We start from the raw sequence: 18252 nt of genomic DNA on the forward strand, positions 1-18252 counted from the left end.
GACGGTTGAAAATTGACACGGAAAACGAATTTAAGACAATCGACATTACCAGAAGCGTGCTCTCCTTGAAGCTTGAGAGGTCTTTGGGTGTTGCTTTTAGGCACTCCGACGAAAAGATGAACAAAACATTTAAAATGTAACGAGATGTGCTGGTTGGACTGTATCAAGCTGTTTGATAGTCGGGGCAACATAGATCGGTACATTTTATCAACACTTTTGTAATAGCAGGACTTTGTAATTGAAAAACGTTTATTAATAGGCAAGCGAAAAAAACACGTAGACTTAGCTTATTATGGATTTACTGGAGAGGAGAAATTTGCCTTTAGAAACGCCCTCTTTAGTTGTGACTAAGCTAATGCAAGCGTGCATGAAATATCAATCCGCCGGTAGAACTGTTAACTTTCGTATTGGTGTTTTCTGGCGACATAGAAAAGTGACAGTATGTGGCCTCGTGACTATCAGATGACGCTCGTGATCAGGGAGGAAAGCAGAACTCATTTCTTGAGAGAAGACACGCCCTCTTTAGTTATGACTAAGCTAATGCAAGCGTGCATGAAATATCAATCCGCCGGTAGAACTGTTAACTTTCGTATTGGTGTTTTCTGGCGACATAGAAAAGTGACAGAATGTGGCCTCGTGACTATCAGATGACGCTCGTGATTAGGGAGGAAAGCAGAACTCATCTCTCCTATCTGCGCCGCTACGAAATGGAGGCTAAGATCGTCAGATTTTGACTGAGTGTGTATCAATTAGAGAGATATGGCGAACAACATTACAAACGACTCCACGCAGGATTGGGATGCCATTGAGGCTACGATCAGGGCGTTCATACGAAAAATGAAAATGGAGGAAAACTCTGAAAAGCAACCTCTTAGCAAAGTCTACGAGAGCTTTACGACTTTGAACCCAGACTACGAAGATGACGAAAAAATGGCCCTTCCCTTTGAGTGGATCACTGCACTGACTTGTGCATTTGGTGTTAATATTGCACTGTCTATCGTGGGAAACATCGGCGTCATCGTAGTGCTACTCTTTGGTCGATCTAAAACGGTCTTAAACAGACTACTGATGAATCTCGCCCTGGCTGATTTGACGATGGCCATTTTCTGTATGCCGTTCACTTTTCCTACCATCATGTACGGTCGTTGGATATTCAGCGCTAATATGTGCCCCACGGTATTATTTCTACAGCACGTAAGTTAAGCTCACATTTAATCTCACATTTAATGTTGAATTTCTAACTCACCATTATTTTATTTAGCAGGGAAGGCTTCGTTAGGTCTAAAGTCGTATCAATATTTTTCTCCCCGTATGATATTCTCCTGGTAACTCAAGGTATGTTGCCATGCTATGCCAATCTGAAAGAAATAAGAGGATGGCTACCTGTATGTCTGTTTGTCCGTCAGCAGTAATTGTCTATGTCCCATTTGTATGGATAGCACATGGAAGTACATGCGCATGTTATACTTCAATGTACCATGACATATGGAGCTGTTAGCGAGAAAAGATGTTCGCGCGCAAGCATTTCCCTTGCACGCAGGTAAACGTATAGTGTCGCCGTGTCGTCTGGTGAGCAATTTTTAGGGCGGACGGGTACTGTTTCAACAGTAGGCGGGAAAGCTATCTATTGCTCGGTGAGCAACTTGGAACAAGCACCTCGTGAAGATTTGGCGTTTGATTCAGTTGTCTTTAGGACTTTGTGGATGAGGAAGGCAAAAATGATTGTTAGAGAGACGTTTTCCTTTGAAAAGTGAAGAAACGAGGGTATCATCGGGAGGGATAGGGATCAGTAAATCGTTGCAGCCTGAGCTCCAGGTTCTACTTTTCCACCAAGTATTAATGTTGTTCAAAATACCCCTTTATTACAATTTCCTGAATTCGACTGATCGGCTGCCCTTTGTCAGTATGCAGTGCAATTTCAGATTCTGATTGCTACCAGAATGTTATCAAGGTGGATGTCATTGTTTCAATGAACGAAGCAGTATGACAACAACTTCAGACGCCATGGCATTATTGGCCAATTCAATCAATGTGATGGAGCAATGCTGAGGGGATGGTGGTACGACACGAAAAGAATGTACGATATCGATGCATTAACATCGCTCTACCAAGTCTGAAGAGCGAACTCGCTTCAATTATGTAAAGAGTGAAGATTGATGAACATAAAACGTAAGAACGTGAACCAAAAGAGTTTTACAGGGGCCTTTTTTGCAATTTACTCGAACTACAGCTCTAGCGACTCCCTAGTTTAATGATAATAATTGCGAATGATTTGGATAATCAATCTTTCCATGATTACTCATGATTATCTTTAAACATTGCGTACCTACCATTCTTTGCACAACTAGGCATGCTGATGTGTTCTGTGACCAAACATCCTTTCCTGTGGCATTATAGTCACCATGGATAGGTCATAGTTGGTAAGGCCATTTAAAGAGAATCTTTTGTTTGCCGTGCTTGGATTTTTGAAAAACCTACCAGACAAAAACACAAGTGTATTAACATAAGCTCAATTTTATTTGGTTTCCTAATAATATTTCATTTGTAATAGTGTTAACATTGTGTTTGTCTTCTTCATTTTATCTTAAAACCTACCAGCACGCGGACGGCAAACAAACTTGAAGAATTTTATTTAATGCGCCTATTAAAAGATTCACCACAAACTGCTGCTAAGAACTCAAGGGAAATCAGAATTAATCTTTAATTTGAATGGTCTAATTTTAGTCTGCTACGTGCATAAATCCGGAAGTATTTATAGACCAAGTAAACACTTAGAACAGGGTCCATTCATAAAAATCTGTGACGACGTCGCTACACTAGTAAATGCGAGCCCGAATAGAGCATAAATAAGCTAAAGGAACTCCAGTTATCCTGTCGTGTCTATAGGTAGTCCTTTTAAAAATTCAATGCGCTCTCACATTTTTCATACGAATCTTCCATGTGCGTCAAACCCTCTTGGTTTCTGTGTCAAAACCATTGCGGAATAGTCCTGTTTTGCCAGCAGGTTACCAGCGCTGGTTTACACCGTAAGGCTATACTCACCAGAAAATAAGATTCAATACAATAATAACGTAATTTAAGAAGGTATGCGCCTCGAAAGTGAAAGACTTCAACTTTTGCTCTAACTTTCCTGAATGAAACTTCCAACCCTTCTCTTACCAAATCGACAATAAAGATCTGCAATGTTTGGAACTAGCGAAACAAATTACCCACCACTTTGCTATATTTGAAATTCAAAACTGCCGCCATTCCTGTGTTAATTTGACTCTATGGGGTGAAAATAAAAGTTTTGATTCAATTTCGAAAATCTTTTCTTTCTGCAAGAGCTTAAAAATGAGCCCTAAGCGTGGTAGATCAGAAAATAATTGTAAAAGTTTGAGAGTCCGAATATCTATCCCCGAGGCGCGTTCTACCTTAAAAATCAAAATATCAGTGTTCTCTCCTCCAAATATTGATCCCGGCAACATCTTGGATGGATAGCGGAAGCCGTATTGTTTGCTCCCCTGGTATGAGATTACGTGATCTGATGAAATTTACGGCCCATATGCTGGATTTTCCATAAAATATAAAAAAGTTGACATTTTACGGTAACCGTTACCAGAATGTAGTGGTGTTGGCGAATTTATATCCCAGTTAAGGGTAGCAATTGCCAGTCAAATATGTTTTTGCGATTTCATTACATAAGGTTGGAAATAAAAATAAACTGAACAAATTGGCTCGTAGAACTGTCAGGGGATAACATCTTTATGTATTTGCCTGGCGGTTCAAGAGTTATGAGTTGTGTATGGTTCCATGCTGCAGGCTAATTCGGATGATATATCGTCTTGGTTTGTGAATTATGGTTTGTTGTACCAAACAGAAACATGGAAATACCAACTAACTGGGATAAGTATCATCTGTGAGATGGAATACGCATTAGACACAACAAAGCAAATATGTGACCATTTGACACAAATGTTATGCAACTAATATATAACAGTATTTTTTGTGACCTTTGTTTTCTAAAGGTGATTATGAGTGACCTAACTTTTCATATCTTGCCTAACGGTCCTTACAAATTACTCTACAGATGTATATTTATTCAGTTAAAGGTATACAGTCACCTGTAATCTAAATATGCCCATATATGGCCAAAGGTCGTTCCTTGGCATTCAAAATGCCCATGTGAGGGTGCTGTTTTTAAAAAGCGGCCACCCGCTTAAAAGCTGTGATTGGTATGATTTTCTCTTTCCATGGTAACTGTGGCAAAATTGGAACAGGTGACAGTATACCTTTAATGGTTTCGTGAGTTCTTTCCGACATTAAATGCTTACTCTCGACCGCGGAGTCACGGTGATGTCAGAAGGTGAAACGTGTACGAGCGAGGTGAATGAGAAATCAGATGATACAGAAGAGAGAACGATACAGAAATTATGTGGAAAAAAGCAGAACTAAAAGTTATGTCATTTAAGTATTTTGAAACTTTGAATATTGTTTTGGTGGTTGAAAAATCAGAACCCCTTAACGGCGCTGTGACGTAAAAATGACGTAAAAAACCGCAAGTACCCCGATAACATGGTTTTCAAAGTTAGGGTAGATAGGTCGGTAGGAAATGTTTTCAAAATATTTTTATTCTTAAATAAGCATTTTCAGGGGTTAAAACCCTGCAGCTACTAACAGTTCCATCGTCAGATTGGATTACTGGTTGACATGTATGTTTGTTTGAATGTCATAGAAACTGAGCTGGCTGAATCATAATTCTTTTGACAGCAAAATGTACAGTCCGGTTTCAGACCTGCTTGTCTTCGGTGGTGCAAACTGCTGATTGCCCGCCATCAGAACTTGAAATGCATTCTTGGCTCTCGTAATTCCTCAACTTTCGCAGTCGCTCAAAGTAAAAGTTAATCATGGTCACTGAGTGAATGTATTTCACGTTGAAGTTCATAGTAGCGTCACGATCTGCTGGACTTCAAACCACTGCCCAGCCGCAAAACTCGCAAATTGAACTCGAGTGGAGTATGTTTTACACCGAGAAAAAAAAGAGACGTTTTCCTCAAGAATTTGTTCGACAGTCCGTTTCGGATTTGACAACGACGACCTTGCCGTGATCGCATTTGCGAAACGTACGTAATACATTACACGTTGTGCTTATCGCTAACCGGCCGCCATATTGTTTGTAATATATGTGCAACGATGAATGACGTCATAGGTTTAGCGCTAGAGATTGAAGCGCGGTGTGGCTCCTGTGCGGTGTGGATACTTCTAACGAAGCTAGAGGGTATCCGAGTCGTTGAACGCGCGCGCCTGCACCGGTAACATAGGGGGTCGTAGAAATGTCCGTCCCCAGGGGTTGGAGCAGGGGTAGGGGTGTCTGGGTCTCAGCACAGGTTTCTTCTTGCTATGTTTTTTGCCAATAAAGATTTATACTGCCAACCTTTGGTGTATTGGTCTTTTGTGGAGGGACCGTGGTCTTATGTTAGCACTGGTTTTTAAACAATTTCTTTTTCTCCCACCACTTCGCTGTGTCACGTATTTGTCCTTTGACAATCTTTGTCACCGTGCTGCGTTTATATCTAATGCATTTGATCGCCTAATGCGCCAAAGCAAGCAAGGGTAAATTACTAATCTGTGGATGATTATCCGGTGATAATCTGGTGACAGCGTCCACAGATTAGTAAATTACCCTTGCTTGCTTTGGCGCATTTGGCAATCAAACGGATAGGATTATAGACGCAACACAGTGACAACACTTAATTCACTTCATTGTCAAAGGACAAATACATGACACATCGACGGAGAAAAAGAAATCGTTACAAAACCAGTGCTAACATAAGACCATAGATCCTGGAGCGAGACCAAAACACAAAAGGTTGGCAGCATAAATCTTTATTGGCAATACATATTATATTCAAACCTATTAAATTGAAACCATGCAAGAAGAAACTTGTGCTGAGACCAAGCATTAAATGAGAACATTACCAGAATCCACCTATTCTTTGCATTCAAGTCTCAATATGAAAACTGTAGTCTTTATAATCTCGTGTTGACTGGAATGTAAAAACTAACGTTTCTCTTAAGATTTCGAATGAGTCAATAAAGCTTCACAACTATCTGCGAAGTTGAAGACCAGCATATCTATGTACCTACGAGAGTTCGTTGATGCTTGTCTACGCAATGCGGATTCTGGGCTAGGATCGGCAAAGAAAATATTTAGACTGATGGCTGGCAGTTACTTCGTTGTCGTAAATTATACGGCACGCAAAGGGGTAAAAAGTCGAATCGAATGAAAATGTGATCGAAAGAACGGATTACGAATCCAGATTGGTGTACTCGATTTGACGATTGAAAATTATACTGCAATTCATTCCGTTATTATGAGTGAGCTCTGGTTAGCAGTGTAGTATGTGATCGCACATACCGATTCTAGATGAAGTTTTCTCAATAATAATCCGATGAGTGCAGATTGAAGAGGAACGAAATGAGATGGGATTCTGGCAGACAAACAGCTGGTAACCTCATGTACAACCATGGATTTCCAGGTTATTGGTGAAAATGCCTTTGTAGCGATTAATTTGAGAGCGTGTTTGTCATAGACATTTTCTAGTGATCAAATACATGTGAAAAGTTTATTTTTGTCGCAACTTTTCTGTTTTTATACGTATATCTACTATTGAATTTAATGAACGTATTCATATATTTCGCTTCACCACCAACATTGGGGCATATTGGCTTCACCGTCGTTGGTATGCCTAATACAAAGCTACAACAGGGCAGCAAATCGATTAAATTGGACTTAAATATGCAAATATGTAGACACCATTATCTAATATGTCGAAGCATCAAGGAATCATCGTTTAAATATCAATTTAATTTGAATGCTAAACCACGTGATAACCTATGTGACGTGGTACGATGCATAACTTAAAAAGCTCAGAGTGGCAAAATTTGATTTTTACGGAGATTTCAACGCTAAATCCACCACATGTATTCACAGACATTGACTGGCCTATACAATAGCAAAGGAATACGTCTGTCGCTTGAAACTGTTTCTAGCTATGCATTATGTTCTTTTGTAAGTGCTACACGTAGAATGATCCACTGGTTGTTGATGTAAGTTTCAAATGAATGTCCGCATGAGGTCCATAGCTTTGTGTCCGACACATATGAATATGCGTGACAAGTGAAATGTCTTCAGAGTTTCAGAGCTTATAAAAGTTTTCAACGAAGCATCCGAATACATGTACATAGTACGAGTCAGTCACATGTATATCAATTCAGTGTTGCTGAATTTATTTACTATCCTTCGTGTACTAGAAATTTGTCCCAGCACAAGGAAGTATTCAGCTGTAAAAAATTTCATAAAACTACATTACCAGGAGGTAGACACCACTCCTGACCTCCCCCAGTTGTTATATTAACTTAACTACATGTGTGAAAAACTAACTAGCAGAACTAACTTAACCCTAACTCCAAAGCTTGGTAACGCACGAAGTTGTACGGCTCAGCGAAAAACAGTCGTCAGGCGCGACGGCACCCCTTTTTGTTCTTTGGAATAGCAACTAAAGACTTAGCGACTTGAAATTGCGATGGACATGCCTTCCGTGTTTCCATGTCTGTATTTATTGCATCACTTTTTCGTAAAAATATCATGAGGACACGGCATCGATCGCGACAGATCGGTCTATGCACGCAAGTTTGCCGGCGAAGTGCAGGAAAAAAGTTCCGGTTGATGACGTCGAACAGGGGTAAATCGGATTTTTATCCGTTCTGTTCTACGTCACACAGGTGGCTATTCGAGCCAGTTCATTTGAAAATAGTCCCAATTTATTCAATCAAAGTTTGGTCAGGCGAGATCATTGTATAAGCAGCTATTCCTAGGTTCATTATTTTCTATCGTTAGAACTCGACTGTTAGGGTAACCATTCTTAGCAGAAAAGGCGTCTGTAACTATGAATAAAAATATATCAGGGTACGACCTGTATTCGGATGGATCGTGTACAATTTTAATAGCTCGGAAGGCAATTTACGAGAGCGCATAAAGCTTGAGGCCATAAGCAGAAAACCTTAGAAGCATCGTCAACTGGTCACTTATTATACATGTTATGCTCACACGATAATGAAAATGCACATAAAGTGCCACATCATGTGCATTCCGTGTCACGATTCGCCAGAACACGCCATATGACGAGAAAATAAATACGTCTACTCCCAACTGGTTCGAAAAGAGTGACGTAAAAGAGTATTTTTCCAAAGTTCCCAGTTTCGTGACCATACGCTTAGTGTCGTCTGCAACTATGAAACGGCATTTTAGCACGAAGAGCGCCGCGGATGAGCGACGAGCCTCCAACTAAAATAGCAAGATTTTCCATTCAATGCAGAGTATAGGAATTTAAAGAGTTCATTGATGACAAAGATTGAAGTGCAACCAAGGACAATATGCGGTATGCTTAGGACATATTTTGCTTCATTTTGTGAAGAACTTGCCACTTCTGCGGGCACAACTGCTACTGCTTCTGAGAATCGCCAAGCAAACTTCTCTCAAAATGTATTGGTGCAGAGCCTATATGTCAAATATTACGTAATGCAAGAACGTAGAACAGCATCAGAAACACCTATGACTTAGTCCCTGTTCGGGCTATATTACCCGTTCATCACCCCTCGTGGCCGTGCGTTAACGAAAACATGTCGCTATACCCCTTCGCCTACGGCCTCGGGGAAGAGCGATATATTTCTGGCAACGCCACAGGGAATTCCGGCTCCTTGTTTGTTTGTTTGTTTGTTTATTTGTTTGTTTGTTTATGCGTGTTTTTCATTACTTATATATGATATTTCCCTATACAATAAAGAACCAATAAACAGTTGTATATTTATTCATGTTTGCCAGGAAAGAATGATGTTTGTTTTTTTTGTTTCTTTTTTTGTTTGTTTACAAGCGTTGAAAAGTATAGTCAATAATTGATACTTTAAAAAGTTTCTAAATTTTCAAGTCAGGCAAACGACACAAAATAAATGCCTGATAATTAAATACCGCTTGTATGCAGAGAAAATTACCTGTACTTACTTATCCACTCTTGAATTTACTGTAATCATGTGGAAAGGCTAAAAATCGGCGATTTTTGACATCGCACTTCATGCCAAGCTCTCTTTCAACGAGACCTAACTGCCGCCCTTTAGCGGGTTAACATGACTTTTTGTGATTTAAATTCAAATTGGACCAACCAGATGACATATTTCCTGCCGCGACCCCAGCTACTCATTTTATCGTTGCGACTCTCGTCGCAAAGAGAATTTTCATCGACGAGCTCTGCCCTGTTTATTGTCCCTTTTAAGATTCGGTTTACGATTACTGTAAACACTGTAAATTTCCATATGTTTGAGTCAGCTGGCCGACTTCAATGTAACGTTGTACGATACGTATACTCTTCTTTAGGAAGCCTTCAGTAATTACACGGGGTGGCTGGGGGAATTAGGGGGAGGATAACTTTTTAGAAAACTGTCCAAGGGGGAGGGTCAGTCTTATAAACCTATCTTGAGGGGAGGGTCACTTTTAACAGAAGCTGATTTTACGGTCAAACCTCCGATTGTCCATGTGATATTTCATGAATAGGAACTCACCGACGAAACAGACCGATTCTTTAAAATACATAGATATTATCAACAAGTTTCACAAGCAAAGAAGACGCAGTGATATCCTTCATCAAACATCTTGAACAGTCAAAACTGATAAAAGACGAGAGATAAAAAGATATGGGACAGATTGCAAAGTGTATATCAATTATCAAACGTCTATAAATGCACAGATAGTGTTAGTTTTATATTGGAAAAAATATCATAGTCCTCTCATAGACTACCATGTATAGTGCATCAACCTCCAATATCAATTTTCTTGCACAGACATCCATTTGTAACCACCATTGTCTCATCAAATACATTAATATCAATAATCAAGCATACATAAATACACAGATTTATCTACTTTTGTATTGGAAAAAAAATATTCATAGTTTGCTCACAGACTACCATGTATAGTGAATCATCAGTTCGGTGAAATTCCAAAATCAAATTTCGTCTCATGAACGCCAGAGTAAAATATTTCAAGTAATGGCCGGCAGGTACTTTTACAATGTTAATAATGCAGGATAGTAAAAAATAAATCTGGGGAATTATTAATGTGGATGTGGTAGACGAGTGGATGGGCAGTCGGATAAGTACCTTGATTGACAGTCAAAAAATAGATTTCATTTCATTTCGTGACTGTATGTGAGCTCTGAGTTACCACCTAGTATGCTCGTTAAGTCTTACTACATTTGTGATCCCATTTACGATTCTCGGGGGACGTTTACCTGAACAATACTCCGGTGAGGCAGCCATACAATTCAAATGAAGTTCACATATCTTTGTTGCTCGATTTTTTTCTGCCAACTTGAACGCAAATCGGACAGAAAAGAAATAAGATAGGCTTCAGGCAAACAAGAATGCATTCATGTACCAGTTGGTAGCCTCACGATGTTTATAAGAATCAGTTTTTTATGATTCTTCATGAGGTGTAATGTCTTAAAATCTGAGAGTAGCTAAATAGTCTGTTATTTGTGCGGAGATTTTATCAGCTTTGCCTCAGAATATACATATGGAGAGAAGGAAATGTTTTAGCGCGTGAACTATTAAACACCTATTACTTGGTCCTAAGGGCCATAGCGCCCATTCATAATTCCCAGGGGGTTATAAATGTTATAAACGTTACACCAGGGGACTAACACATCATTTCACGTAAACTGTTCTCTTAACCTTTTCTACCTGACACTCCCTAGGTTACAAGAGGTTGCTTCAAAACTCTATACCTTTGTCCACTGTAGTACCATGCCATACTGTATCATACCGAGCATAGGAAAAGGCAATCAATTTTTTGTTTCTATCAATATTGCAAATAAATGTAATACCAAACATCCAGATGTACATCGACTATTTCTTTTGTGTGAACAATAATCCTCTTCTTGGTCGTCATTAATTATGACGGAAATTCCTTTTTATAATTAAAGGACACGGACTGTTTTCTCTATACTACTATAAGTAAATAGTGAGGGTTCCAGATAAGTACTGATTCCGAACTTGTGTGCATCATGACTATAATACATTTCATGAACATATTTCAAGCCTTCCCGACCGAGGATTGTTAACTGTTAATGAACATGCATTTGCCAAAGTATACGATGAAACATGCATTTTACATAAAAACGGCCATTATGATCGTCTTATGATGAATTTTCGAGTAACATGAGAGAAAATGCCAAGAGAGTTTGACCGGTTGACCTCGCTGTTAATTTATGCAGGAAATTACAATAACAATGCTTGGTCGAATGACGCAGTGCCTTGAGGGTGGGATCACCAGTGGTATATGGGGAGGAGTACCTTCCCGATGGTGATAAGTGGTGCAGATTACCGTCGCCTAGGTGACTGGCGTATACGCGTGCCAAAAGACACCTATGGTTGATTTCCTGTTGACCAGTAGGATGGCAGAGTTGCAAATACCTGGACTGAACCATTTGGTTTTTTGTGGGTGTCGGTGGTACTTTGACAATATAAGTAAAGATGCATATATATTGAGTTTATTTTCTTGTTATGAGCGGCCAGTATTTCCAACAGCATAAATTATGTGCATTTGCCCTTGAAGGAATAAATAATTTTCGAATAAAACATCGCGAATGTAACTACATTCCTTAAGCTCGACGTACACTTAAGTGCCCCAAAGAACCATGAAATCGCCCGACTTTCGATTGAAGAGATGAGTTTTGCCAAACCGCGTATACAGAAAAAGTGGCAGATGACTTTATTTTTAGAATCATAGACAGTATAGCGAGATGTAAAAAATGTGAAACAGGCTCCCCACCTAACTATCCTAAATGTTTTTGTGTCGAGTTTGTGTTTGATTCGTTTCGAAAATGTGTTTCTACATTCTTATCCGATTGTTTGTGTTAATGAAATGTTTGTTTCGCTTTGGATATTTGTAGAGAAGTTTGGATTAGTGTGTACGGTAATGTTTTGTTTGTGTGGGGAAAGCTTATGGCGAGACGCAGCCGGACCTATGTTGTTACAAAAGTTGATAGAGTCGCCCTTTGACGCTTGCGTTTCGAAACCTGAGTGTGGTTTCTCATCAGTCGCAGTGTAGATTCTTTCCTTAGTTTGTGTTTGTGAAAATTTATTTTAATGCATTTTAGTGGTCTTGCTTTCCGATTAGCGAGGCAAGTATATTAATTTTGGTCACGTTGTGAGTCCGTTTGGTGGTTCGGTTTGTTTGTTCTATATTTCTTTACTTCGGTAAATTTTGTTTTGACTGGTGTGTCTTTTAGATTTTTGCGGAGGTTTGTGAATTTTTAGGCAATAAGTACCACTGCGGGGTACGGATTTTATGTTTATTGGATCAAGATACTTACAAGTATCCTGGTTGATGTACTTGTTCTCGTACATTTTAATTAATAGTTCGTTTACTTTGTTTACTGTTTGTTCTGGCTTGTTGTGTATAATACTGAGTGTTACGTAATTGCCTTTCGCATTCGAGTACGTAATCGTTTGTGTTGACAATAACGAAAAACCGACCCTTGTCGAAGGGTTATTTTCCCAAAATTTGTCCAATGTTTGCAAGCTGGTTTATCGCTATTCTTTTGGCACGCGACATGTTTTGTTTCCTTGTTTGAAAGGGTATCTCTAGAAGTGCGAGTTTAGAAGCTTCAGATAGCTTTCAAGTTTTTGTTTTTTTGTTGTTCGTGGAGTCCGATTTGACTTTCTTTGAATTGGTGTTGTTGCGATTGTCCGTGTCTCACGATGTAGCGTAGTCACATTATACGACTTTATTTGTTGAAATCCTGAGGTGGTTTTATTCTGTTTGGTTTTGTTGGTGTCCGAATGAATTTTAAGGCTTTTGCCTAGTACTATTTTTCGAAGTTTCATAGTTTGAGCGATGATAGGTTGTTGTTGAATTTCATGTTGTTGTCGGCCTTTCTTTGGAAATAGCTGATTTATTTCCACGGCCATGTTTTCTGTTACGTTACTGTGATTGTTTATTTTGTATTTAATGTTGTGTTTCAGTTGTTTGTTATGTGTACGATTTTTGTTATTTCTTTTAAGTGTTTGTGTGTTTCTATGTCATTTTATCGTATTTTTGGTAGTTCCCTTTTTGGAGTATTTGGTGGCCCTGAAAAGGGCCGCTTGGTATGGGTTTTTGTTAGCGCTTGGCGCGTTTGTTTTGGCGATGAGCCTAGCTTTTTTATGCTTCTTTTCGCCGATTCGATGTGCTTGGTGAGTAGGTGTTTGCCGCCTTCTTGTCACTGTGTGTGCGTACATGGACAGTCTGCATAGCCCTTGAATGTGGTCTCGATTTTTATCAAACTAACAATTTAGGAGTATATATCAAAACTGATAAATGATTTATGTGATTACTGTAGCTATAGATAGGCTACATTCAGGACGGGCAGCGACGGGCAGTAATTAGTAGGCAAAACAGGTGGTTTTCACCGTGGGCAGAACTCGGTGCAATGATACTGAACATTAATAGTAAGCCTGTCACCTTGAAGGTAATGCTGTAGGTGAAACAAGGACTTCAAACACACGATGGTACAAACAACACCACAAGTGAAACGTACACATAGAAATACACTCGTTCCTACGTTGTGCCCACCCGGGCCACGCGATTAAAATATGACTGATACTGCTGGATAGTGTTAATTGGGTCGGTAAACAGTCAATTAATAGTTTAATTGACTACCTGGGTGATTGGCAGGTCGTGTCCAACGACGCATATGCAAAGCAGGCCAAAAGACAAAAGCCCCCAAAGTTATTGACAGCTGGCCAGGGGTCACCATGAATACGTAATGAAGCTTCACTACGCAGAAACTGCGTAGTCAAGCCCTTCTTAACCGGTCAAACTCTCTTGGCATTTTCCGGCATGAAGGATTTTTGAGCCGTTTGTGTCGAAAAAAGCATATAGTGAGTAAGGGAGATGGATTTGCTCCGTCACATAGAGGCGTTGAGACCGTCCCTATCCCTATGGTATTGTTCGGAAAGCCAATCGCGAAATTAGAACAAAACGCCCATCGACTTCGAACTGTCGAGTCAAAGATGCGTTGAATCAGCAAACAAATGTCCAATAATGAATCAAATCTCGTGTAGTATCTATATTAAAGTAGACCTTAATAGATCCGAGTTAACCCAATATAAAAAGTCATCGTTGATGACACAGTCCCCGCTTGTCCATTTTGTTATAATCTTCGGTGTCTAGGTAGCTGTGGTCTAGGTTGCTGTGGAATGACATTGATGCAACGGGTGCATCAGGCCTGTGACTTGCATAATAAAGTAATCTGAGGAACGTTCAATAAATGACTCATCTCTGCCGGTAATGACCACTGAAGGAACTTTTGATTACATCACACATAACGATGCCCTCACTGCCTCTAGTGTCATGACGGCACATACTATACACATGGTTTGGTGGAATTTTCGAAATGCTATGGGATTGGGTATGTTGTTGCAATCAGCCATCAGCCATTTCGAATCATATAATGAACAAATTAATGTGCACAAGAATGCAGCCATAGTATTTTATCTTCGAATTCGTATCACGTTTGAACAAAATCAGTCTATCGAGGGACAGTGACCTATGTTTATGTTTCAAAGACATATACACCAAAATTGAAATCAAATGGCTGTCTATTGACCATATGGATCATAGCACAAAATTAGTAGACATGCATATGTATGCCATAGTACTTTATCTTTGTACCAAGTCTCAACAACATTGGTTAAGGAATATTTGCATATGATTAAGCCTCAAAGACATGAAAAAATCCAAAAATGACCATCGGGCAGATATATTGGAAAAAAATTTACAATCTGGCAGCCATATTGGAACATGTCACGAAGTAAATTGACATGTATGCCATAGTGCTTGATCTTTGTGCCAAGTTTGGACAAAATGGGTGTAATGACCTTTGAATTACGCTTCAAAGACGTGCAAAATTCCAACAAAATGGCAGTTCTGCAGCCATATTGGATCCTATCGCAAGGTTAATTGATACATGCCTATGCATGCCATAGTACGTGCTTTGCCTTTGTGCCAAGTTTGAACAAAATCGGTTCAAGGATGTTTGAGTTACGGTTCAAAGAAATGAAAAAATCGCAAAAAAATGGCCACCTGTCAGCCATATTGGATCATTTCACGAAATAAATTGTGTTCATATGAAGGGCATACTGTTTGCTTTTGTGCCAAATTAGAACCGAATCGGTTCAAGGATGTCTGAGTTATAGGCCAAAGACATGAAAAATCGCAACAAAATGGCCGCCTCACGCCCATACTGGATTTTATCGCAATATAATTTGACATGCATATGTAGGTCATAGTGTTATGCCTTTGTGCCAAGTTTGAACAGAATCGGTTCTAGGATGTTTGAGTTATGGTTCAAAGACACGAAAAATCGCAAACAAAATGACCGCCTCACGCCCATATTGGATCGTATCACGAGCTAATTTAAGATGCACATGTAGGTCATAGTGTTATGCCTTTGTGCCAAGTTTGAACAGAATCTGTTCAAGGATGTCTGAGTTATGGTCCAAAGACATGAAAAATCGCAACAAAATGGCCGCCTCGCGCCCATATTGGATCATATCGCAAAATTATTTGACAAGGATATGAAAGCCATAGTGTTATGCCTTTGTGCCAAGTTTGAACAGAATCTGCTCAAGGATGTCTGAGTTATGGTCCAAAGACATGAAAAATCGCAACAAAATGGCCGCCTCGCGGCCAAATTCGATCGTATCACAAAATAAATCGACGTGCATCTGTAGGTCATAGTGCTATGCCTTTGTGCCAAGTTTGAACGAAATTGGTTCAGCAGTGTCTGAGAAACTGTTGATGACGGACGGACGGACGGACGGACGGACGGACGGACGGACGGACGCACAGACGGAACCCAATCTATAAGTCCCCGCCGGACTTCGTCCGCGGGGACTAAAAATCATGGAGAAATAACCAAAATAACTCTGGTGTATGCTGGGTAATGTGTGGGTCTAATAATTGAAACAGACAGAAAAAAAGACACAGGTTTCCTGTTCGAGCAAATGTCAACGCGTCACAACATCGATCGAAGATCATTTGGATGTAGTGGAATACAATTAATTTTCATCATAGGAAACCTTCAAAATAGAGGGATGAAACTAGGGTACGCAGAGGGGTATAAATGGGATGCTCCCTGTTTTACTTCAGCGAGAGCTAAAAAGCTAAGACCTTTCCTGCAAAAGTTTCTCGTGGATACCTCTGAAAATTTTGATTGAAACCCTTCGCTGCCATGTTAACCCCTGTTTATGCCACAGCACAGTGTATGTCCAAATACGTTACAAACATAAGTCATTCCCCCTAGTTGTAATTCAAATTTAAACATGTTTGATATACCAAATTGTGATGGTATTTGTTCATCTGATGAATAAAAACGTTCAAAATATTAAAAAGATATATAGATATAGATATATAACACGATTGGAACTAATTTGGGATAATTGGATCTTTATATTTTTTCAAATTTCTCAAAAATGTTTGGTGCCCTATAGCTGAATGTCTCAATATTGCAAATCGCTCATAAAAACAAGTTTGTAACTTGAAAAGAAAAGCAGATGAGCTTACATTTGCAGATTTTAAAGACATTATTTCACCATCCAATTATCCAAAATTAGTTCCAATAATGGTATTATATTATACACACACTCACACACACACACACACACACACACACACACACACACACACACACACACACACACACACACACACACACACACACACACACACACACACACACATATATATATATATATATATATATATATATATATATATATATATATATATATATATATATATATATATTCTCCGGAAATCAGATTTCCATAAACAACTGTGTTCTTGTTTCATTGAAAATTGAACCCATTCATTCAAATAATTTCCACTGTTTGTTTCTTTTCACCGTAGATATGTTTGCTCTTTATTTATTTTCATAAAATTATTAAATACGATTAATTTGAAAAAGCTCTCTACGCCCTTAACGCTTTGCCACCAAAATTCAGAGGAATGATATTTTTACTAGTCTGGATCCATTTAGTAAAAACACGATTGGAACTAATTTGGGATAATTGGATGGTGAAGTAATGCCGATTTAATCTTCAAATGTATTCTCCTCTGCATTTCTTTTTACATTACATACTTGTTTTTTTATGAGTAATTTGTATTATTGCAACATTCACCTATCTGGTACCTAACACTTTTGAGAAATTTAAAAAAATTGAAAATCCAATTATCCCAAATTAGTTCCAATCGTGTTTAAAGCTTTAACGGTAAAACTATGGCGTACCTAGCATAAAGAAAGTCAGCACTCGACAAACACATAAAACGGACACTTTAAGGTTTGGTATTCAAGCCGTTGCCAATGTATGGGCACCCCATGGGTTATGTATGCACAAATATATATTCAAAATAAGACGAGTACAAGTGAGACACCGATTCCCTCCAGAAGTATGTGCTTCAACTTTGATGACTTTAAACTTGCCAGGATGTACCCACTCTAATGAAGCACTTTTCCTTAACATCGTTTTTGTATTGAACATGGAGTTGTGTATATGTCAAACTATTACATTGTAAGTTACAGCTTGGGTTCATTTTGTTCTGTGTCCACGAAGTCTTATGAGTTGCCACATGTCCTTCCCTAATACGTCGAAGAAAGATTGACAGGGCCGCTATTAAACCTCTAAACCTTAGAAGTGATCAATTCCCGCACATTCCTTTAAAGAACACTCGCATGAATAACAGTGCCGCCAAGACTACAATAATTTGTAACAGCAATGTTTTATTTGAGAGCAGAATGAAAAGAAAAATGTATTCTGAAAAATTACTCGAACAATAATGTTTATGTTATTTCCACATTTAACCTCATATATATCTTATCTCCACATCAACCTAATATCTATGTAATTCCCACATTAACTCATCCATGCTATAAAAGCTCAACGTATGGACGCGCCAAAGAGACGCCGGTTAAATTGCTGCGCATTCGACATGACGTTGGATCACTGCCTAAAATTTCTTACATCGAACGATGGAATAATGAATCACGATTAGAACAAGTAATACGTAACTATCAGCATTTTATCATACGTCAGCATCTTTATTTAAGAAAGTAACATGATTGTACACATGTACAGGTAATGCCGCGTGATGTTTCAACGTGACAATGTACCCAT

The 18252-nt window shown here is 39.0% G+C and overlaps 1 protein-coding gene across 1 annotated transcript in view; it reads left to right on the forward strand.

The window, feature by feature from the left end:
• Nucleotides 1–654: 654 nt before the first annotated feature.
• Nucleotides 655–18252, forward strand: part of LOC139122377 (neuromedin-K receptor-like) — a 30086-nt gene continuing 12488 nt past the window's right edge. The window contains exon 1 of the mRNA XM_070687762.1: nucleotides 655–1194. Within this exon, the coding sequence (XP_070543863.1) occupies nucleotides 760–1194 (435 nt within the window). The 5' untranslated portion in view covers nucleotides 655–759. The remainder of the gene's footprint in view (nucleotides 1195–18252) is intronic.

The sequence above is a fragment of the Ptychodera flava genome, chromosome 22 (assembly GCF_041260155.1).
Source record: "Ptychodera flava strain L36383 chromosome 22, AS_Pfla_20210202, whole genome shotgun sequence".
NCBI classification, from domain to species: Eukaryota; Metazoa; Hemichordata; class Enteropneusta; family Ptychoderidae; genus Ptychodera; species Ptychodera flava.